Below are 25560 nucleotides of genomic sequence, written 5' to 3'. Positions count from 1 at the left end.
TGAAGTATCTGGTACGCAAATGCTGAAGGGTAAAGTTTAAAGACAAATAATTGCTTCTGAAATGTAACATTAACACAAGCTTTTGAAAAAAAAAAAAAAAGAAATGGTGATAAAGTATCTGACATGATGAGTTAGAAGCTATAACCGAGATCCTAAACACACATGAAAATTTAAAGCCACTGGGTATAATATTCTCAATATGTACACAGTTAAAATATTTTTATACCCTCGCAGGCACAGTTAACATTAAAGATGACCTACAGCACACCTCAGATGCTTCTGAAATTCATTTTGGTTGAAGGAAGGAAAGCAGGATTCAAAGTTTTCACCTGTTCACCTGTGCAGGTGCGAACAGGACTAGCAATCCCTTGATTTTCAATATCTGTGGTTGTCTGGGGGAGGAGTGGAGAGCAGATTGACATGAATGCAACCATGGGCATAGTTAGACCATTATTCAGAGAGGACCCATATGTTGCAGAGTCAGATTACCCTAAAAAGGCAGGCACAGCGTAGTTTACAGCTACAACTACTATTCTATTTACTAGTACTGCAAGACCCCTGTGCCACAAAATAATTTATAAAATGAGAAATACTATTTTCTTTTAGGAAAGCCATTTTTCTATAATTTCTAATTAAATTTATTTTTTAATTTGCCTATAAATAATAAAAATCAGGAGGATTTTATTAGAGGCAGGAGAATTATAAATGCAATCTTAATTCTGTATTTTGTGCACACAATCTGACCTTTATTCCAAATGTTAAGAGGGTATGCTACTCTGAGTTAGAATTACAACATTTCCTAAGTGATTTTTGCAGATTGTAATATTATCCATTTCTACATATACGCAATTGTTAAAATAAGAACTATTACTTTTATACAGACATCTTGCATTAAATATCAAATTTCTTTTGGCCAACTTTATCATCACAACCCTAATTCCAACCTAGATTTGGAAAGACTTGCAGTTATGTTGGATTAAAGTTAAATTATTCTAGGACAACATTCTGTCATCTTTCTCACATAAGGATATGTCAGTATATAAAATTGTATTTTGAACACTATTTGTATGGGTAACAAAAGTATCTTCTTCTGGTTTTCCTGAAAAAAACACCAACATATTGCAATGACAGGTATTGCGGGTTTTGCTTTTACTGAATAGAAGCAGTCCTGTTTCACCTTCAGACATGAGTATTACCAAACGTGGAGATTTAAGAAATTCTTGAATAAGTGAAAATAAGGACAAACCATTATATAACATTATTTATAGCAGTTTCAGTGGTATAACTGTAGGAAAACATATTTCATATTTGTTGCTTTATTATTGCTTTAGCTGTAAGCTTTTTTAGTTACCAGTATTTTTTAAAAAAAATATTTGTATTTCTATGATATATTAAGCCAATGTAAGGCAAGATATGTATAATTTAATTATATATTCATTATTTATGATTTTTTTTTAAAAGACAGTATTCTAAATAAGTTCTACATAAAGCTTCAATTTGGGTATAACCTTAGCTTTCACACTTTCCTACTTTTTGTCACCTGAAAGTATGAAATCCTCCCTCTGGAAACAGAGGGCAGAAAAATCTGAGATGGAATTAGTAATCTAGTAACTTAAGTGAAGAGTGAAAAGAGAGTCAAGACATTAAATGTGTTTTACACTCTCTGTGTAACTAGTTGATAAAAAATGGTTAGGGTTAATTTTTTTTTGATACTAAAGATTCTACTAACATAGTTACATTAATGTTATTTTCAAGATTAAACTACAATATACTGATAAGAAAAGATCAGAGGGACACAGTATTGCAGCTTTCTTAAATAACCAGGCCAATATTCAATAGACGCCTGGGTATGGAAGAAAATAAATCATTAAAGATCAAAGCTAATTCTAGCACATATTTTTATTAAAAGGATGTAATTTGGGTCTACTTTTAAAGAATTTGGAAGATAATGTACATGTAATTCGGCTCACACCGAGATTCCATATTCTTGATCATGTAGATGCCAAGATACTGACACATGGTTGGGTTCTCAGTGGAACTCTGTAGACACACATTGAAAAAGCTGTAGTTGTACTATAAAGCTGTTGAAAACTAGTACATTTTTGTAAGTTTTCTTCTGCATTAAACTAAAATTTCATTTTTAGTAGTCACTACTTAATAACAATACTGAGATTCTGGAAATCTAGAAACTAAATCTGAGCACCTCCATGTAACTAATGTTATCCAGCCCTTTCTAATACGTAAATATTTCAATAATACCTATCCCATGTAATTAATCAGTTGGCTAATGTTCTGTTCTGTCCCATTTTCCCACTTATGAAATAAACACAAGTTCAAATGGCGTGTTCACAGTGATTAAAATGTGTTAGAAACTTAATTTTAGAAACCCATTCAGTATTTGACAAGCCTGCAAACTTTGATGTTAAATATTATTCTTAAGTCTTCTTAGTCCTGAGGGTTGTAACTATGGCTTTACATGCAATTACTTGTGTTTGAAGTCCCCAGTGGCAATAATTAGTCTACCTGTTGACATACTGTTTCTCTACTCTATTGTTAATGTAGGCAATTGATTTGCACGTGGGTGTAATTACCATCACTGATGGTGTCGGAGATGAGCTTCCCCACCAGGGTCCTGTCAATCACCACTTTCTCCAGCTGTGGCCCAGAAAGGCTCAGGGACACCAATATACCCGAGTGAAAGAGGAGCTAAATCCAAATAGTGAGAAAACAAGACATCAAGAATCATTAATAAAGCGAAACGTTCCAAGGTACGTATTAGCAGCTGTCCATTACATAGTAATCTAATTTTCAAAATTACAAAAAAGACTTATTGTTGATGTGAAGATGTCTTATAATGACTTTGAAAGCTTTTTCAATGAAAGGGAGAGGTGTAATACGACACTGAATTATACAGGAGGACACTGAATTACAATTGCTGAACACTTGAAGAAGATGCACACTAAGTCCCCACATGTTGCAGAAAACGTACTGAATTAGTTTGTTAAAAACGGAGATGGAAATTCTGTCCTGAATAAGGGATGATGCTGATCACTCTATCATCCATGGATCTGTTTTTTTCTGTATAAAATAACTCATAGCCTGCATGAAAAAACATATAAAGTTGGGCTTCATGTAATTTTATATTATTATCACAGATTAAAATCAGCACCTTTTTGCTGTCCTTGTTATTTCTGATCATTCGTATATTGTTTTAACTTAAATAATGGTTCCCTACCACAGTGATAGCTGTGGGCTCCTAATAAATCCATATACTCCTTGGCATAAAGCTATAGATGTCTCTCTTAGAAAGAAGGAATTTAAACCATTGGACAGAATAGTCAGAGACTTATTTCAGAGTTAACTGAATATTTCTGCCTAATTAATCTTAATTAAATGGTACATATAATCTGAAGAGTAAGTCACAGTACTCATCAGCTCCTTCTGATGCCGTATCTTGTATGAGAGAGAGAATGCTCAGTGGGAGGAGTTATGAAAACCATTTCTTTTTGCATAATTAAACCGTTACACTTAGACATTTTCTGAATGCAACTATTACAGCAAAGAAATTCAGAAAATAAACCCCATAAAATTCCCTCCCCCATTGTGAGTTGACCTCACTTTGCCAAGCTACTCCAGTAGCAGGAGTACATGAAAAGCTTTATTAGAGAGATATTGTTTTCTTAATAACTTGGTAAAAGATAAAGTCAGGGGTTTATAAAAAAAATTTCTTACTGTATTAGTTGTTTAACTCATTGCCAAACTTGGGTTCTACAGAAACCTTGATGTAAAAACAGTGAAAAAATCACTACTGTGACTTTGATCTTCACATGCAGTACTGAAAACACAAGTGTATTTTAATTCATCTTCCAGTCACCTCTGATCCTGCAAGCTGCTAGACTAGATGACCTCAGTGTATAAGTTAAAAGTTTCAGGCCAGCTCTCATTCCTGCTACAGGGCAGCAGTTCTGAAGGACTCATATTGGTAGCTAGGTTCATCTCCCTCTAAGCAGTAAAAAAAAAAAAAAAAAAAAAAAAAAAGTCATAATTCGTTCAGCAGAGGCTATACTAGCCCTAAACTTTCTTTTCTGCCAAAGGAATCCTCAGTGGAAAGACCGTTGCAGAAACATACAGAGGGCTCACCAAAGGCCAGAAATCTGGGACTCCAGCTCTTACTTCCACCTAACAGCAGATTTTTAAAGACATCTCTGTGCTTTTATAAAACTTACTACTAGAGAAATACTTGCTCTTGTAGTAGAATTTGGCATAAAAATCCCTGTTTGTATACCAGAGCTGTGAGACAAACATGGTTGCATACTTTTTAGTACAACACACTGGTTCATAAACACCAGGCAAACTTCCTTGCAGTGAGATCCACTGGATTGTATAATAAATACAAAGTACTGGGTACAGGAATGTAGTGATCTGATTGAGCTTGCCTCTTGCGCAATGCTCTGCTCCCAATAATTTAGTTATGAAAATTCTCAGTTATACATATTTTGCTATAGTATTACAGCTCTGCGCTCTCTGTAGCAAAGAACGGGACAAGCATATTTAAATAAATTACCTTCTTGCCCTGACTAATATCTTTAACCAGTATTTTTCCAATCTATCTTCCTGTCAATTCACAGTAGTTTGACAAGAAATTCTAGTGATGTCTGCAATAGAAACAAAAAATACCTGTGATGTGAAATGAATTTGTTAAGAACAAATGATCATTTCCCATCCTGTCAAAGTCTAATCATGCATTCATTTGATAAATATATATAGTTAATGTTTCAATATTCCCTGTCATGACAGATGTCCTTTAGGGTTTTGTCCTAGTAAAAATGTTAGACACAGTTACACTCATGCAGCTTTTACTACAATCTTTCAAAACTTCAATTTATCCTTATGTTGAAGTTAGATTAGATAAAATCACAATTTATTTCCAACTTGATAATGTTAAGTCCAGCAAGGTTTGACTACGGTTAGCTATAATTGTCCAAAGAACCTAGTTAAAAAAGTGAGGGTTGAAACGCAGAAGTTGACAAACTACGATGTAAACAATGATCGAGCAAAATTACATAAATACTCTAGAAAGATCAGGTCTAAATTACTGAATGAGTATCAGCCTGCCAGAGAAGAGTAAAACACCCCAAATCCTTCAGTGCTATGTACCAACAAGAGAGCTGGTGCAGTCATATAAACAAACTCTCCAACTTGTGTCTTCCACAACGCCTTTGGCTTGGGAGCTAGGTTCTTCCCTCAGAAAATGTTACTGTAATGGTAGGTTGCTCCCATGCTTCCGTTCCTTGTCGGGAGTGAGAAGAGCATCCTGGAGTTAACCTGGGAGAATAAGCTAAATGAATCAGAAGTCTGTGTGTAGCCTCTAGGTTTCCCTGAAGAGTAGGGATATACACCACCCATCCAGGTGAAGAGGAGAGGCAAAACACAGGAGAAAATGTGTTTTGATCTGTAGACGGTCAGTGACCTTGAATGACTGCATTATTGAATGAGGCCACGTGCTTGTCATTCTGCTGACACCTAATATGTCCATTCAACACACTGTACAGAGACATGCTTGCAAACTCTTGGTTTGAGAGCAACAAATAAGGTTAGGATTCTTTCTCTCTTAAATGTTTTGGGGTGTACATTCACTTTATGCCTCTATGTTTGTTCCCTGGTAATGATACAAATCACACCTGTTACAGAGCTAGAATAGAAATCTATGAAAACTGCTCCAGTGTATGATGCCAAGACATTTATATAAATGCAAAATATTGTGTTAATGGATGTGCTTTGCTTTACATCTATGAAACTAGTCATTAAACCAATTATGTGTATTTTCAACATTGCAGGGATTTCTCTATGCTATCAGTATGGCATAATAGAATGACAGAAAGTAGGTAAAAACAGTATCATTTCCACGGCTTTTATTGTTTCTCCCATTGTGCTCCCTCCTTCTTTATTTTTACAATAAAACATTCTTTCCCATTATTCTCCACAGAATTTTGAGATATTTGGGCAAAACTTAAATTTTAATTTATCAAATTTTTGCTATAATAACTTATCATGGTTGGTAATATGCCTGTGCTCCACAGGTTTAAGTCCTTCCCTCTAGGAACTTTACAGTCTAAATTTAAGAAGTAAATCAGAGACCTTACACACTATAAGGCCATGTAAGGTCAGTCTTTCTTCCACCTCCCTTTAAAAAACCTTTGGATTAGAATGGGGGCTTTTTTAAGAATAGTTCTTAAACTTTACCATGAACTACAAGCAGGTGTTTAAATAAAGCGGGGAAGTCTTGAGTCACTAGCCCCGGAGGTATTTAAACGACATGTAGATGTGGCGCTTAGGTACATGGTTTAGTGGTGGACTTGGTAGTGTTAGGTTAACTGTTGGACTTGATGATCTTAAGGGTCTTTTCCAACCTAAATGATTCTACGATTCTATATTATCTTTCATCAAAAATATTCTGCAAAAGATAAAATATTTGTGTCCTGGAATTGAAACTTCACTATTTCAATTCCTTACTCACTGTGTAGTCTATGCAAAGACTGTTACATGATAATAAGATTTAGGTGCTGTTTTACATAAGCTTGCATAGTTAAGCTCATATTTTGGTAGATGGGAGCAGTCCAATCATAAGCACGAATGAATATAAAGCAAATGGGGAAGACTGCAAACTTGACTTGAACACAGATACAGTGATCCAACTCCAGAAAGCACTGCTCAAGGGAATTGCCCATCATTGCTAAAGAATAAAAGCAAACATAACAGGCATTATTTACACAAAGCACGAAGTCATTCCATCTAACAGATATCAAATTAGGGAAAGAAGCTCACAATAATGAAACACATCACAAATTTTTCAGACTGAAGTACTGCGATGTGAAAAATAGAAATCAGAAGAGTCACCTCTACAGGTTTAACAGTCTCAAGGTGTTCCTAAACAAAATATGAAAGCATGACTTCATACCTATTGGAAAAACAGGCATAGGCTTTGTACTTGAATGTAGTCTGAGTAAAATGTTTGGGCATTTGGTCATTCTGCCTGCTGGGAAGGAAGGGCGACTTAACTTCTGTGTTAGTGAGGATCTGAACGTGAAGACTTTGATAGAAGGAATTATGCACTTTGTGTGCCAAAAATGGTTCTCCAATGAGCAAGAAAGACATAAGAAGGAGCAGAGGATACCCAGGGAAAGACTTAGCCCTTCCCTTCCCCAATAGCAAAGTGCTCCAATATATATTTGAGTTACTTTTTATTAAGCAAAGGACTTAAGTACAGGCTCATGACTTAGGGACTTTAGTAGAACTTAAGCATGTACTTAAGTGGATTCCTTTATCCTCAGAAGCCTTAGCCCTTGACTCCTCATTCATGCAGCTTAGCTGCTTAACAGCCCTTCTACCTAAAAAGATACCTGCAGAGCAAAGCCAGGATTTGCTTCTATCTGATTAAAATTGGAAGAGAAGGAAAATATGCCTGTAAAAAATATTGCTGCAAACTGTTTTCCCTTACAGAGCCCAACCGACAAAGTAATATGCAAAAGGAGAAGAGAACTGCAAAGCATTTCTTGTTCAAGCAGGTTCCCAGGGTTTTTCCCCACCTCTTCATTCCAGATTGCTTTCTTAGCCACCCTACCGTAATTACTCTGTTGCATGCCTTATTACAGATTAAGTTATTGTTGTTACATGTTGCTGTTTCACAATAATCAATGCATTTGTACTTCTAGCTCAAATCTCTAAAACCACACAACACATTAATGGCTGTGATCAAAAGCAACCAAAAGAATTTAATATGAGGGCAGTGTTCCTCTTAGTAACTGGTGATGGGTACTAGCTTCTCATGTATTCCAGCCAGAATGTCTCGATTTTGGTATTGGATGTGCTACTGTATGTCACCACATATCTTGCTAAATCAGCTTGCTTACGGGCATTGTAGCTGACGTAACAAGCCATGTCAGCAAATATTGCTGTGTATCTCGACTCAGAATCCAGTTCTAAGTATGTCAATTATGGTAACATAAAAAGCAGTCATATACATATCTAAATTGCAACACAAATCAAATTAAATCAAATCAAAGTAATTTAGCAAGGAATATATACATCTTTTTCGTTAGCAGGTAACAGATATGATTCACAGCTAGTGTTTGGCTTTCATACAATAAAACAATTCAGTGTTGGCATGTGTTTAATTCTATATCGTAATGCAAATGTAAAACTAAAAAAAGGTGGAAATCAAATGTTTCAGCTAGATCTCATTAATTTTTACTACCTTATATTGTAAAACCAAACCTGAACCAATGGTATCGTTTCATAGGACTGATTTCCTGATTTTGTGGCAAAATTTAAAAGCATTCCAAAGAATTAGAGAAGGAGACCAGGAGGAAAGGAAGCAGCCAGAGCTGAGTTGAGTAAACTCAACAATATTGATAAAACTAACTCCTTAGATTATTACTCCTCGGCAGGGAAAGCCAAGGAGTAAATTATTTATTTAATTATAAACAATACAGTGGCATCTTATTGTAAAGACTTCTTGTCTTTTTTTCCATCATCCTTCTTTTATGGTATATTTATTTTCCTTTGACACCAACTAACTGAAGATTACAGGATTATTTCAGCAACTCATCACAGGTCATCAAAGTTGGGGTTCAGAAGTACCATACAGAGACGGTGTGCATTCAGATCCTATTGGAACAAAGTAGGAATAGAGCTAAAGACAAGACCTCGGTCCTTTAGGGCTCAACTAAGCTCTTTTAAATAGGAGAGCAAGCTCCTTGACAAAAATCCCTGTACAGTCTAGGTTATGTTTACATGAACTGGCACATCATTTATTTCAGAAGCTCTAAGCAGTACTAGAATGTGTACTTAGGACCGCAAAAATAAAGGTCAATGGATTTTTTTGGCAATGGAGAAGGAAGTAAATATGAAACTTCTAATGCATTGATTGTATAAAAAAAAGTAATAGGAGAAATTTTGATGCATAAAATGAAAGATTAAGAAAAGTAGAAACCTGGTCCAGCATTATAGTAGTTTTAAGCAAACTCATATAGAAGATCCAATTTTGAGAAATACATTCATACGATGGGCAAGATAATCTGCATGCAAACTAACTAGATTTTTCATTGAGGCATACGCATGAAGTCTAATTGGTCATTTGCACACAAACGGTTAACGTAACAGCACACTTATTTTTAGCAGAAGCATGTTTAAATTTATAGCCCCCAATTTTTGCCTGTGGGCTAGTTAGAAGCTGGCAGTGCTGGAGGAAGCAGTGAGAGATGAGGAATATTGATGTTTAGGTTCCAGAAGGCACACTAGCAGCAGTCCTTTGCTTGTTTTTCACAAAATTTGAGGGAAATCATACTACTCTTAAAGGATAGTCTTGTGATCATTGTATCACCTTTCAGATTTTTTTCCATTTGTTCTGTCTTGCTAAAGGTACAACAGCCATTGAGTTTTTGGATAGCACATTGTTATTACAACACAAAGGGAACTCTTCCCGGTTCAGCTAAAGATATGGCAGATTGAAATATATAGAACATTTATTGAAAAACGTGATGGTTGTTGAATTAAATATTTTAATTTCTATAAATGAATTTATTTGTCACTGTATTGCTACTAAAAACAAAGGGCTAAAAAAAAAAGATACTATAATTAAACCATATACTCAACTTCAGCCCAAATCACTGAAAATTATGACAGTCAGGGTAATTCACTACATCCTCTCCATGCTGTTTGTCTGACATGTTGCTTTCTATTACACTTGAAAGTTAATGCAAACATGGACTCTTCTTTTTCCACTAGCAGCTGTTCTGGTATCCATCCAAAATAACATGTGAATACAGTAGGTCGCACCATCATGTGATAAGCACTTTCTGCTGAAACAGTTAATTAGTCTCCTACTTAGAACTAAAAAAAATAAATGTACAACATCTTTTCCAGAAGCTTCAGAACATTTGTATCAAAAAGGCAGAGTCCTGCAAAATTCCTGCAAAATGCTCAAAGACAGCTGAGCAGCAGAAAACCAAATTGTTTGACATAAAATTTGATAGAAGACAGCTTTTCTGTTCTAGACTTTCCCAAAGCATTCATTTTTCTCTGTTTTATTTTCATTTGTTGGAGAACTTATATTTTCAGGAAGACAGAAAGTGGAATAAGACAATTGTTTTGGCAGAACATTCTAAACCCTTTTGGAGACTTCAATTATCAGCCATTATTATATAAAAAACCATTTTGTTTTGTGATTGAGAAACCAAAAGCAGAATTTAAGGACAGAGAAATGACTATGATTTTTATCTGTAACTTTAACTCTGGCTATACAAGCCATGTAAAAACCCTAAAAAAATATTCAATTTATCAAGCTACCCCTTTACATGATTCAATCATATAGAGCCAGACCTAATATACTAAGATAAAACACATCCGTCTCTTTTCTTTCCCATCTTGTACAAGAAATAAGTAAAATTGTATTTGTCTGCTTTTTGTTCATGTAAGCCTGAAACTACTGAGAGGATGCTAAGTCAAAAAAAAAAGTTTTATACAGAATTGATAGTCAACTGAAGGTGTTATATTATAAAGGCAGGATGATCAAATTTTGGCAAGAAGTTCATTGTTCATTGTATGCATTAGTAAGGAATGCAGATAGATGCAGATAGATGGGAGAGGAAGGAAAGGAAGGAGAATGATAGAGGATAGGAAAATGATAGAGGGAGAATAGACAGGGAAAGCAAATGAAGAGACAGCAAACTGGGAAGCAGATTAATAGATTCATGGCTAATTGACTCAGTACTTCTTAACCAAATTCCTTTCCTAATCAGGACAATAATAACAGAAAAGGAGTCATCTAAATTAGCATACAATTAATATTTAAATCAGTTCTAGAGGATTAACATTCACAGATATATACTATGTAATCTGTACACAAATGATATACATTTACTAGCAGTAAGATCTGATAGCCAAATGTAGCTTAGACAATGACATCTTTATTATTGATACAAAAAGACTATATACTATTTGGCATGTCAGGTATTTAAAAATTTTGCTATTCTTATAGAGATTTCTGGAATTGCAGCTGTATAACGTTGGAATATTTAATATTCATCCTGCTGACACACATTTGGAACTACTTGAATTAGAAGAAAAAAATTATGAATCTGAAAAAGCGTAAAAGTTAGAACACAAAATTTCTTTTTAGAAACAATATTAGTAATATTTACAAATATTCCCCATGCCAAAGCAGCTTCAAATATGATGCACATTCCTCACAAACAATGAAGACCGCAGAAACTTATAAAATATATTACATACGTTTTTCAGAACAAGCTCACGGTTAAGGAGCTAGAGCACGTGTCTTGTTCAGATCTCCCACCTACCTTACTGTTCTATGTTAACGAGGATGTGAAAAGCTGTTTCTCGTATGCAATATGTGGAGCTTACATAGACAGAGAACATAGCTACATGTGTGCCACATATCACAATATCTTTTGTGCCATAACTTGATTAATGATCTAGCTGGTTTAGAGTTATAGCTTCCCTCTCATATTACACAAGCACAAAGTAAAAAGATTTGTGACAGACATGCAAATAATTAAGATATAAAAATGTAATATAACATAGATTCCAGACCTGTCTATATATTTTAACTGCTCCCTTAGCCTGCTGTTTCAAGGTATAGGATGCTTACAGTTTCCCCAAATAATAATAATAATCTCACAGAATCAGGGCCCTTTAATGTAATTTTTCTTGTTGATAAAAAACTGATTTTTGTTTTGTAGCATCTATTTCAGGTCAGAAATTTAAATAAACACAATCTAGGTAATAAGAGCCCACACATTAAAAAAAACCCAATGATTTTCTGTGTTAGTTAACATTTTAACACTACTGCATCAATCACTGAATGGCTGTTCGGCTCCACTGACTAAACATTGCAAGAGCTTGTCAAAACATTTTACCTGACAGATATGTTTGTTCTTCCACTTGCTCAGCATACATTGACTGTTTTGCATTAAGTCCTAAAGGACAACAGAAAACAGAGAGTGGAGCTGGCAGTACACATTGTCACTATCAGTTAACATACTTCTGATTTTAAAGTTTATAGATGAAGCATGCCACACAAAGATGCAGCTGTTTTAGAACAGCCCACCAGACAAAAGCACATTTATGATCACTGGGAGAGTTGGATCTTTATGAAAATTAAAGCTGTTGAAAGAGGTCTGAAAACCGGATTATACGCTGCTGTACTTGAAACTTTCTGAAACATACCTCAACCTCCTTGAGTGTATCTCGCAGTTTGTCTGGTCGCTTGTTTTTCAGTATCCAAGGATAATCTCGAGCTGGCAAATAAAAGTAAAAAAAACCCAGAAGACAGAGAAATGTGTAAATATAGGCGACTGTACATATATGTGCGTGCATATATACATATATGCGTGCGCATGTGCGTACACAAGCATACATTTATATATAATAATAATAAAAAAAACCCTGACAACTTTCTTCAAGTTGAGCTTCCTTTTCTGTGGAAACACAAAACTACGATTTCTAGGAGTTACCTTAAATGTAACACTTACCTATAACTGGAAGGAAATGGCTATGGTTTCTATTGGTTTGTATTGTCAAATGATATCCTTTTGAAAGGCTCTGTCATAGAAACAGTTAGCATGAAATATCCACACTGACCATGACTTCACCATGGCAATTGCGTACAAAGCTCTTAGGATGTAATATTGTACCCAGCTGCTAAGAACTTGCAATGAGAAAGCATCTCACATTCAGTATGTTACCTCAGATTCAAGTTATCAAATCCTAAACAGATGCTATTCTTTTGAACTAGCATTTCATTGCCTAATTTCAAAAAGCAGGCACTAATGTTTCTGCAAAATATATATGCATGAATATATGCATATATAGAGGTATTTACAACAGATAATTGTGAACGCCATAACTTATATTATGGAGTATAGTTATTTATAGGATTTATTCTTGAAAATTTGGTCTGAAGAATCTGCCAAGTCAAGCAAACAAGAAACTACACGACTGCTACAGTCCTTTAACAAATTTGTTGACGTTCAGCAAACTATTGTGAAAATTCTGGCCTAATACATTAATCCTGAAACCAGGAGGTAAAGCTTTCTCTGGAGTTGATAGTAATCGGCTTGTTTCATGGCTACGAATCAGGCTCTAACAACTTGTGAAATTTCGTCATTTAGAAGTGAGCAGTTTTCTGTTCATAAGTATACAATAAAAACCATGAGAAACTAGAACATGTTGACTTTTAAAAATCTAGCCTATTTAAAGGAAACCTGATGAAAAGTTTTGAGCTCTAAGCTGTCAGTTTGTATGCCAACTTCCAGATTGAATGACTTAACAGTTGTGTGTTTAAACCTCCCTGCAAAAAGGAGTTTACAATAGAAGTGCTATAGAGTGAAAAAATGAAGGATTTCATATATCAACAAAAGAGCACATCAACGTACAACTTCTCTTTGTATTTTATTGGACTGAAGCCAGTGTTAGTGGAACTGTTATGATAATATTAATTAGGCACGTAAGATCACATTTTCAATGGGTGCCTTCATAAATACTGGAATATTTATCGACATAGGCAAAATGGGAAATTGCCTGTACAGATACCAAACTATATATACAAATCAGCAGCTGTGAAGTCACCCAGTGCTCCTCTTTAAGAAATGTGCTATACAGTGCTTTGTGCCTAGGCCACCCCTATATTTACAGCAACAAGGTACAGTAGCTTGTGTTCCTTTTGCATGTTACACGTATAAAACATAACAGTCGGGGCTTCTGTATAACGGGGTTTATCTGGGCCTGCTTCTCTTTTCATACGGGCAGCGCCTGCAAGATAATGCTACACAGAGCACAAGGCATGTAAATCCATTATGCTCCTCCCTACTTATAACCCTTTCTCACCTCCCCACCTTTACAGAGCTGTATTGATTCTGACTGACACACAACCCTCCACAGCGGGTATAGATTTACCACATGGCTGTGTGCACCTTTATACCCATCCCCAGCGGGGCTTCAACCTGCTCAAAACACACCTTACGGTGTTGCAAATAACTTATCCTTCCGGAACACATTTTGCCTTCAAATGCATGCACAATTCCACATGAATTTTCATTATGATGAGATAAAATGTTAAGGCAATTCTTACAGCATACATATTACTTTGTGAAGTTGTCTAAAAATCAATTACATTTTTCAGAGTTGTCATGTAATAATGCTTGAACATTAATGAATGCTCTGAGCAGTAATACCTATGCAGGAGTTGTAAAACTTGAGCTAAAGAAAAGTTGTACTAATATAAAAAAATCTTTAACTGTCACAGTACTGCTGTGTGATAGCATAAACTGAAATTGCTTTTAATCAGATAATGCAGGAACAGTGTAAGTGTTTCAAAGCTAAAAGCGTTCTATGAAGGCAGCTGATCATTAACCTGGAATTTGATTTTGGCTGAAAGTATTTTAGTTCTAATTTTCAGTTTTGAGGCAGTTGGTATTTCAGTTCAAGAGCTGATTGGCAAAATGTTTATTGCTCATCTGCTGAGTAAATTTCCTAAGGAAAAATCTGGATTGTGATTATTTTTGTGGTTCCTCTTGACAATGGATTTGAGAAGCAATACACACTACCATGCTTAGTGACACAGAAAAAAAACGGATTGCAAATATACCAGGAAGGAGCAATTACAATTTTTCAGTTGTTTTGTGCTGTGTAGTTCTGTGACCGTCTGTCTTAGATGGCACGTGCAGAAAGTTACACTGGAAGCAGTCTGAGGTTATTTTAATGCTTTTCCATGGCATCGCCAATCCAAATTAATAATTTGGTCTTACTGTAACAAGAAACTCAGAAAATGTCCTTACATTCTGCTAGCTTTTGCTTCTCTTCTAAGTAACCATGCTTCATCTGTGATGCTAAAGGAAAGAAAGGATGAAAAGATGAATGATAATCCTTACGACTGCTGTCAGCAAATATTAATATTAGAGAGAAGATACATACAGTTTGATAAAACACGGAAATTTAGAAAAAATTAAGACAGCCCCGATGTTTTCACCTCGTAAGGCAGATATCTTAAATTTGCAGTGAAAGAAAGGCTTATGCAGCCCAACAGGTGGGCCGGCGTTACCGAGCCTCCAATCTCATCAGATAGCGAAGTGAGATGCAACTGAACCCAGAAGAGAAGCTGAGTCAGTCTGTCAGCAGAGCCATGGAGACAGCGTATTAACCACGAAACTCAGCCCACGGGATGCCCGCACAAGCCTCCGCTCTAACCTGGCCGCAACGAGGAAGCAACTCTAGCCGAACAGACCTTTTGGCCCATCGTGAAACTTCTAGGATTAACAGGATTAATCAGATAAAGAAAATTGATCTTTCACTCTGCAATGGCCATGGCAGGCAGCAGGCAGGGATGCGGGAGGCCGGGGCTGGCGCTCCCGCGCGTTCACGATGCCCTCTGCTGGGATTGCAGCAGACACCCAGCCCGCGGCCAGGGTCCGGCTGCCCGAGGCTGCGGCTGCACCGACCTCGCGGTGACGGTAGCACGGTGTTTTGGTATCCTGCAGCAGGTGAAAGGGCTGAATAGAATATAAAATAGAATATAAAATATAAGAATTTAGCGTATAAAATCCCACTGAGGTTTCTAATGACATAAAGGTTGTTTTTATGTAAGTATTTCTCCAGTTCTTTTCTTCTGTGGAATAAAAAGCTTTTTAAATACTCTGATGTAACTTAGGAGAGAGAATCTCTTTCTGTGCTTCCTTACTCTATAGAAATACAGAGGCATATATTAACAAGAATAACACAAGGAAAAAAATTTTTCGCGATGAGGGTGGTGAAACACTGGAACGGGTTGCCCAGAGCGGTGGTAGATGCCCCATCCTTGGAAACATTCAAGGCCAGGCTGGATGGGGCTCTGAGCAACCTGATCTAGTTGGAGATGTCCCTGCCAATTGCCGGGGGGATGGACTAGATGACCTTTAAAGGTCCCTTCCATCCCAAAGCATTCTATGATTCTATGATTAAGAAATTCAAAATTGCATTTTTCAGAGCCAAGCAGTTGGTGCCAAAGATTGAACATCTGTAAGTTTTGTTTAGTTTTAGTTATGGTTATTTATATTTTACCTGGTTCTTTCTTGTCATAGTACTGGTGGATCCCAATATCTTCATCTATATAATTGAATGTAAATATATTTAATTATGGATGTGACACTGGAAACAAAACACAACTTAGCAAGCAAGTTCAGCATCTCGATTTTGCTAGCTGGAGCAGAGCATTAGGTGATAAAATACAAGCAACAGTGGAAAAACTACAGTGTATAATCTGCATACCAGTAGGACTTTCATGACCCAGCAAGCAAGGGCTTACAGGTCCTTACATTTATTTGGAGCTGTCATTTCCCTGACATACACTTTGATTCTCTTCCAGCTGCCAACATGCGAAAGTATTTTTACCACCTTCCTACTTCGCATCTTTTGTGTTCTTTCACAAGGAAAGGTAAGGATCACAGTGAAAAGTGTACCTTAGAATAACTTAAAATGTTTCCTGATGACTGACACAGCTGAGCTAAAGATAACAGGATTTTTTTAAGATTCATGAACTCATAAAGCTGCCCTTTCAAAGGATCCATATTCTTAATCTATAGGTATTATTGTCTACCTGGTTCCCATGGCAAAGAAATTTGGATGTTTCAGGTGCCTTTGGGACTGCAAGCCACACCAGCCAGCTTCTGATGTGGCTGACTGGTAAATACTTAGGCGTGCCACAGCAAGCACCATCAAATAGCTCCAAGTATGGCTTTAAGTTGCATTGTTTATAAATAATCAGTTTGACACCACCATTTGTCTCCTTCTAAACTCAGACAGGTATATACTATTGGGAGAAATTCCTTACATGGAGGAATGCAGGAAGGCACTGCAATGGCAGACAGCTTTTAAAACAAGACAGCAGTCCTCCCTTCTGCCTCATAATTTTAGAATGAGTATTGTAGGCAAGGAATAAATGGACAGAGAGGAAGCAAGAAGGTAAAACGTGGAAAATAGGCACAGTAGGCCCCAGTATACCTTTAGTTACAATAAATCGCAACTATGTGTTTGCTTAAACCATCAGGCTTTTCTATGAAATGCAGCTTTTGACTTTTTTATATTATTGTTGTTACAGAACAGTTCTCACACAAAGATGGGATGCCAAGACATATTGAGTCAATATTTGAATAATAACATTCAACAGAATATTAATTTATATTCAATTTAATTGTCAATAATATTCAAAATAGTATTTCAACAAAAGTATTGTACACCGCAATTGGCATTAAGTGTCATAAATAATATTTTGATATGGTCCACTTATAAACCAGTGGGGGTTTTTTTAGTATTATATTTCAGCAATAGCAAGGCAAGATGAAGGAAGGTAATTTCTACATGGCTAGTAATTAGTCATGTGTCTCCTGCAACAATCAATAAATAAGATAAATATGTCCATTTAAGTATACAGTTTCAAGTAATCATGCAAAATACCCAGAACATGCAGTAATTTTTATTTTCATGCTAAGTACAAATCACAATGCCTCTGCAAATCACTTGACTATTGATCTTCATTCACCCAAACTAGTCATTAAACCGAAGCTTACAGTCAAGTAGGGCATAGCTTCCGAAAAAGGAAAATGCATCCAATTAAATATAATCTTAACATTTTTTACTTGAAAGGATGCTCTAGTTCTATGATGAGATAAGCAAAGAAGCTGACCAAGATCAAACATCGTACTGGTGCCTAATTCTCTTTCTCCTAAGTATAAAACCCCCTTCATTTGGGTATTCAGAATTTTATCAGTTTAATATTCATCAACAAGCTTTTCTGTTTTGTTTTTAGTAACGGGTAACGGCTCACCTCTAATGTGTAAGTTAGTCTTCAAAGACCACAGGAACATCTCAGTCAGGCAGAAAGACATCTGGTAGCAGATGGAGCCTTAGCACTATCGAAAGAAGGAAAGAAACTGCATGAGCAAATTAATTACTCTCTGTCACCAGTGAAACTGCAAGTATTTTGACAACTAAGCGCTAGAAGAACCTAGCACCGATGATATTTTGTTATATGTAAGTTGCAGTTTTCAACTGCGATAAAATGAATGATGCATAGGAAAGAATGGGATAAGAAATGTATATATGTCTATATATCCACCATATATAGACACAAATCAACATTTGTTTATATTTACAGCTGCTCTCACCAAAGCGAATAACATTGTGCTTGATGCTTCTCATATACATATTATAATCTATTTTTACTGTATGGTTATTACCTTGACACATGCAAAAGTGAAGCCACTACTTAAAGATCTGGCTTAAATAGGAGAATTTGACTTTCAGGCCAAATTTTTTAATCACTGTACATTGGGAAGTGTCAATATAGCCAAGAAGAAGTTTTGAACACATGATATTTGCAGACATTACAGTGCTAAATATAAAAAAATTATGTCATTCTAAATAAAAAAGAGAACTTACATTAAACCAATTAAAACTGACAAAACAACAGATGTGAAGCATATAAAATATATGAGTTGAAATATTATGTACATTGACTACAGTTATAAAGTGTTTACTGTGGTTTTTTGAGCAATCCATCTGAATATTCCCACTAGAGGCTGTGTTGTGTTTCAAAGGAGCATTGGGAATCTTCTGAGACACAGTAATCAACAGGCTTCCCTGAGTAATTTCCTGCAGTGCTGTAGTTACAAGTGGGCCATCAGACCAATTACTTTCATTTCTTCCGCTACACCGAAGAATCCACTGAAAGCTGGACTCTGAAGGGGAGTTTACACAAATACAGCACACTTCAGACCCACTACTGGTATGGTACTGTACTTGAACTTTTCTTTTTTGAAGTGGACTCTTCATTTCCTTTCCATTAGTGCCATCTAGATAATGAACCAATTACAAGACGATTGCAGAATTCCTATCAAATGGAGTATCAGATGTTTACGTCAAGAGTAGTATGATGAAAAATACATGCAAGAATCTCAGGTAGCATCAAGGAAGCTATCATAGTCCCAGCAGAGCTACGAGACCTTGAGGTATTATCACTCAAGCTAATATGTATGTTTTGATGCACCGCCTAATCCACTGAAATAGCACCAACTGGAAATAGCATTTTCTTTACACTGATCCCCAAATGTACAAAAAGGCTTGCTGACTTACTAAATCCCATAGTTCTAACAAAAAAAAAAAAAAAAGGCAAAAAATAAAAGCCTACAACACACGTCTAGTAAATGGAATAGACTTTCATCTTGGGTGAGAATGAGGTCTGGAAAAAAAATGGGAGGAGATTAGTAGCATGGTCGTCTGTTGAACATGGGAACCATTTTTAGCATAAATATGGATGAGGGCAGCCCCTCATTTTCCATGTGGAATACAGTAAAAGGAGATTGTACATTATAATTTTCTTATTTGTTTTCTCTTTTTTTCCTTTCTTAGTTTAGCAAGTGAAACAAAACTTGCATTCCCCAAGGCCCATAGATCCTAGATTAGAATCTCTCACTAATAGGAAATCATTGAATTGAGTGAACTTCTACAAATCCTATCATGGGTTGACTGAAAAAAACAGAAGCCTTTGACTGGCAGATGATCTGTTCAGCTGGAGAGAAGGCACATCTGCCCAGAAGACAAGGTAAGACTAGGAGACTTTGGCAATACAAATAATCTAACATAAATTCCCCAAATTACTCCAAAGCTCTTTGGAGTCCTTTTAGTTGTGTCTTCCTATTGAATATAAAGCTATCTCATAACATTTTAATGCTGCTGTGTGTCTTCCAAACTGACAGATCAGAGAAGACTTTCAAGTCATTTTTTCACTGAGTGTCAGAGACGTAGAAGGAACTCTCCAAAAATCAGAAAGAAGCTTTCAAATGAGCACTAAATAGTCAGTCTCTGAGACACATATTTCTAAAAAATTTTCCCCAAAAAATGAGAAAAAAAGAAAGTTTGTAAGAAAATGTTAAAACCCCAAAGACTTCTAAGAACTGCATTTCAGTTCTGCACTGAATAACCTAGATGAAACAGAATTCTCCATGTACCTAAAAACATAAAAGCCATTTTGTTGATTATTCTAATCTTGAGTTTAGCTTTTTGCTTCTCCCATTCTTTGGACTCTGAGCAGTCACAAAACAGCTAATTATTTGAATGCTGGTTACTGTTGTGCCAGTGAGAATGGACACCTGCCCAAAAAGTACTGATCCAGTCTACCAATACTTTAATCTGAAATACCTTCTGATTAGTTATACTCTACAGGGGGGGGGAATAAAAGAAAATTTGCTTCTGTAACAAAATACGGCATTGTAAAGTCTGAATATTTTGTTCAGAGGAATTATTCTTCCTTGTTCCTTTTGAGGGAATACACGCCACCTTTCAGAGTTGTGCAACTACATCTCACCATTTGCCACACCATTATATTCCAGTACAATGGGGATGAGGATGATGACGACAAAGGGATCTTTCTGTATTTGAAAAGTGCGTCTCAGAATTTACAATGTTGCTTTAACTACATGAGCTAGGCCCTGCTATTGCAAAGAGGTGGGTATGAAAAAAATATAAAAATTCCTCACGTTGAGCTTTAAGGACTCCATCGTCCCTCTTTAAAATTGAGTAGAATTTGGGAAAAATGGGATAAAATAACTCTATTGTTAAGGTAAAACTGGAATTCAATTTAATAGCGAGCTCTTTTTTCTGGCTCACGCAACACTGACTGTCTGCTTTCACAATATCTCCACAAACAATAGGCAGGGATATTTTGGTGGTTGCAAAAGCTTACTGACAAATGGAGATGTTCTGCAATGGTTAGCCTGCTCCAGTATCTGCGGAAGGAACGCTTTGCTTAAAAAAAAATTCTCAGTTTAGTAAATCTTTGTTTAACCACTGATACAGAAAATAACCATCTGGTCACCTTGTAACATCAACAAATGCTGAAATTCATATCTAGGGTCCACTCTGACACCTTCAATTTAGCTGTTGTCGTGCCAAATAATTAGGAACCATGCACTGCACGAGTGATCCAGGGCACCAATATTGTATTTCTCCTCTTTCCATACAGTTACTTGGGAGAGTGGGGTGTTTGTGAAAGGCAATGCGCAGCTCCTGAGGTGAGTGCATCCCAAGAATAGGAAATGCTGACTACAACAGACTATCTGAACTGTGCAGTTTATGTGCCAGAGTCATGGCTCGGTCCCACAACACTGTCCCAAGTCCCCCTCTAAGAGTAATCCTGTAACTGCCAGGCTACGGGACAGCATTTGACAACCATTTGCCTATTCCATGGAAGGTGGGCCAATGTGCTCCCAGAAATCCAGCGTTCCTAACAAAAGAGCGATAAACACGGGGGATCCCTCCAAAATATCTCTGTAGTATGGGACACACTCCTAGGAGCAGAAACAAGGTAAAATACAAAGCTGGTCAGAAAGCAGGCACCTCTATGCCACAGCAGTTACAAAGCTACTGCAATAACCTGTGTACACATCCTAGACAAGGTGCTTCAGATGTGGGTTTGGGCAGATATTATAGGACAAAATGCCCAAATAAAAGAAAATGCTGCAGAATCCATTTTCACTACTCACATGGTATCTAGACTTTCTTGGCAAAAAAAAATATATATACCAGGAATTATTTTATAAGAATCATAGAATCATTAAGGTTGGAAAAGACCCTTAAGATCATCGAGTCCAACCGTTAACCTAGCATTGCCAAGGACAATCAGGACAGGCCACCCTTTTGTTTTCTCCTACTCCAGATTGCTTTCATGTTCTACAGGTCTAATTTTTTTCAGAAAAATGGAAAATATAATAGCCACAAGGTACTCTAATTCAGAAAAATATGGGGTTTTTTTTGTTGTTTGACTGGGGATTAATTACACAATAGCTCTACTAGCTATAGATTCCAGAACAGACTACCCTCGATCTTAGTTCTGCCTCCCTTCCTCCACCCCTCCAATGTTAACATCCTATCTTTGGCATCGCTACAGCTCATTCCCAATGTCTGTTCTGTAACTCAGACACCAAATGTTCAACAAACAAGTTAAGTCATCAAGTCATCCTACAACTTATTCTATGTTTCCGTGATATAATATTTGGAGCAGAAATCATTGCCTGTTTTTTCTTCCTCTTCATGACCAATTTCTCCTTCACCAAGGAGAGAAACTCCCTGCAGCACAGATATGATTCACAAATGTAGTATTTGACTCTGTAAGATAAAGTTTAGATCGAACTATGTGCATTAGATCAGTAGCTACTTGCTCTACGCTTTAAGTTGATGAAACAATTTATTTGTGTAAAGCATGGAAAATAAAATTTTAAACATACCATCTTTTACATTTTTAGCTACATCAACTTAAAATTTACTGTAATTATTCACTTAAAAATAGACCAGTAAAATTTTTTCTCAGTCATGTTCCCATAGATAATAATTGCAAAATATTCTCCCAATCTTACAAGATAGGCTTCCACTTTTTACAGTTGTATGAAGCCATAACCTGTTTGATATATAATAAACACATACAGAAATAAAGTCAGTAAAATCATGAGAATTTGTAAAACTTCATTTTGTATTCTGGCATTAAGCAGCAACAACCCAGATTCTTCCTTCACATCTGCAATTTATTCCACCAAAAGTCAGTAGCACAGCAATTAAATGTAGCACTGCTACATTTATGTATGTATATTAATAGTTTTAATTTGGTTTAAGAAAATGAGGCTTCTGTTTGTGTGTCAGTCTAACCTTTTTAATTTTTTAATCCGTTGATCAAGCTAAATCTAATTTTCTGATTTGTTTTCTCAGAAAAGAAATTCTCAAAAACATGTAATTCCTGCAAACACTGTGCAAATCTGCAGGTGGGCACAAGGAAAGATTGTCTTAGTACCAGAACTGAGGGACACATAGTGATAGCTCAGGCCCTTATCCCTTTTCTTGCTGAAAAAGGGGGCAGATGTGGGGACTGAGAAGAGCATATATTGTATAGATTGGCTATACCACTACCGCATACGAGACAAGCACAAAGCGCACGTCAGCTGGGCAGGGGGAGATCACTGGAAATTCTTTAGTTCTGTTGCTTGGTGAACGAATTGCCGTACAGACACTGCCAAATGTACTTGTTCCTCACTAATGGATACAAGAGAGTAAGCACGCTACTTCTCATCTGTGACACTGGCCCAAGCATTTAGACCAAATCATGCAAATAGGTATGTGTGAAGTTTCTTGCTCCTGTGTAGAAATCTAGTGACTATAGGAGTCCGATCATGTTTTAAGGCCTTGGGTCAATGGGTCCATTAGTAAGATCAGCTCTGAATTTTTAGCCACAACACTTTTAAATTTCACAAATGTTTGGATTTAAGACATTGTAGAAATAGCACAGAATGGCGTAGTTTTAATTTGGTTAGCAGTTAAATCGGTGCAAAGATGGCATTCTGATCAACCCTCCCATTGTGCAATCCTTTCTTTGGACTGCACAGTTTAGCAATTCTATCACCTATGCAGAAAATAAACTATTCTCACTTCATTCTTAAATTCATTTAATTGTGGAAATTTAACTTAATTTTCTGATAAGTAGAGGTTCTAGTCCTCATCTTTCACTTTGCACTGGCAAAGTCTGAGATGCGTGTATCGTAAATAGAAGCTCTGCAGTGCATAATAAATGGCAGTCAGGGTCACAGTCGCCTTTACAGTGAGAGTGTGGTTAACCGCAACAGTGAATGCTGTTCTGTCACTCAAGATCAGATCAAAAATGCCATGGCTACATAAAACAATACTGACCTGATAAAATTTGGATCAAATGGATTACTAATTCTTCTGTAATGGCAACTGCAAGCCGGCTTTGGTAGTCCCCATTCTTTCTGCTGTCGGCACACATGACTAGATCTCTTGCAGCTGGCCCACTGGTATCTCACCAGCCCCCCTCTTCTCCCCAGTACCTCTGCTTCCAGATCATCACAGCAGCATGTCACCTTCTGCTTTATAAGCAGGCTTGGGCTCGTCCTTTTTCTTTTTCTTCCCTTTTTCTTAGATGCTTGTTGAACTCAGACACCTCCTTGCCTGCAGCTACTTTTTCTGAGCCTAGGTCAGCCCATCCTCACTACTACTACTCCTGGGACTGAAACTCCTTGCCTGAGATCTTTGCTATCTTTCGTAGCACAGTGGGCTTTATTCTTATGTTTATGTAGTTCTCCTTTAAATCCCTTTTCCACTGAGAAAAGAAGTGTAGATTTTGTAGTATAAATGAAAATCAGGTCCCCTGTCCGTAAGACCAACCTCTGATTTTACGAAGTAGAAATACAGGTATGCTCTTATAAATCTACTCAGTGCATAATATTTCATATTATAATATTGGTTTAAGAATCTTTTCAGCTAACACAAATAACAAGTTGTTGAATTATCATAAATCTTAAGTTCTAGGCAAATATTTACTGTTGCTACTTTCTTTCTCTTCAGACTTCGATGACTGGGAATATTTTTGCCAAACACCTGAATGAAGCAAATTCTTTTCCTTATTCTAACTTCCCCAGTCTAAATAGGAAAACTATTTTGTAGATGGGTGAACACCACACAAGAGCATTCTGTATTAAAATACACAGTGAAGCTTCTATTGTAAGAAAGGCCAAAATATGGCTTGCAGAATAATAATTGAAAGGAAATACATTATCTGATAACTCAAGAATTCTGGTATGAAAATTAAACATTGTAAATTTATTCCCATATGCTGTGAAGTTTTATCATGCTCCATTGAATTAATTTTTGTGAGGTTTGTTTTATTGTTTTTTGAGTCTGAAAATAATCCTTTTTTTTTTTTTTGCAATAACAGTTATATTTACTGAGTTTTCATACTTTAAGATATTTACATATTTAACTATAAAATATACATATAGCTCCTTAAGAACATTAAGACTATTGGACACATACTAAGAACACTGAAATTCTGTAAATGCTGTAAAACAGAACAAACATTGTACCTCCAGTTGCTATCAATGAAGATTACTTCTTGCGCAATTATCTTGGGCTTAATGCATTTATACTCAACTATTTTAACTGCGTTCAAAATGTTGAGGCCCTGATCTTGCAACTGGTTCTGTAGTGATGGTCTCCTTTACCACCATGGCAAAGCTCATAGTAGGATCATGTCATTAAACCGTAACAAAAAAAACCCTGCTGCCAGACTTAATTTACATTAATATTAAGCACCAGTGTTTGAGATATTATTATAGAACAGATTAGTTGTATGTGGACAAAAAGCCATGCAGGTCATTGTTCAGGATGTGAATTGTTGGCTGAGAGACAGCCGTCCAATTCATCCCCTGAGCTCTAAACTAAAACTCTATCTACTAGATAGAGGGTGCTGAAGTTCAAGGACACGTGTGGAAATAGTACAGGAAATCTATATGGGGGTAACCTGTTGCCACCTAATTGCTTGTTCATGTGTCAAAACCGAGGCACAATTTTTGCTGAGTTGTCACCCAAGTAGATGATGACAGGATCAGAAACTAAATTCTTGCCTACTGCCCAAACCACACTACTGCCTCTTCTACCTTCAGAAACACACTT

At 36.4% G+C, this 25560-nt stretch overlaps 1 protein-coding gene across 5 annotated transcripts in view; it reads right to left on the bottom strand.

Annotated features, from left to right (window-relative positions):
* The window catches only part of WDPCP (WD repeat containing planar cell polarity effector), a 160238-nt gene that overhangs the window by 91788 nt on the left and 42890 nt on the right, over window positions 1-25560 (bottom strand). For all 5 annotated transcript variants that reach the window (XM_087775256.1, XM_087775258.1, XM_087775254.1 and 2 more), the window contains exons 3-8: window positions 17876-17960; window positions 16114-16158; window positions 14856-14906; window positions 12247-12317; window positions 11937-11996; window positions 2592-2706 (exon numbers count right to left, since the gene is read on the bottom strand). In XM_087775256.1, the coding sequence (XP_087631382.1) occupies window positions 2592-2706; window positions 11937-11996; window positions 12247-12317; window positions 14856-14906; window positions 16114-16158; window positions 17876-17936 (403 nt within the window). In that variant the 5' untranslated portion in view covers window positions 17937-17960. The remainder of the gene's footprint in view (window positions 1-2591; window positions 2707-11936; window positions 11997-12246; window positions 12318-14855; window positions 14907-16113; window positions 16159-17875; window positions 17961-25560) is intronic.

This window comes from Nipponia nippon, unplaced genomic scaffold, assembly GCF_047370975.1.
Source record: "Nipponia nippon isolate SJK-2023a ecotype South Korea unplaced genomic scaffold, ASM4737097v1 scaffold_4, whole genome shotgun sequence".
NCBI lineage: Eukaryota > Metazoa > Chordata > Aves > Pelecaniformes > Threskiornithidae > Nipponia > Nipponia nippon.
The sequence above is the reverse complement of the archived record's forward strand: the minus strand, read 5'-3'. Positions and strand labels throughout refer to the sequence as shown.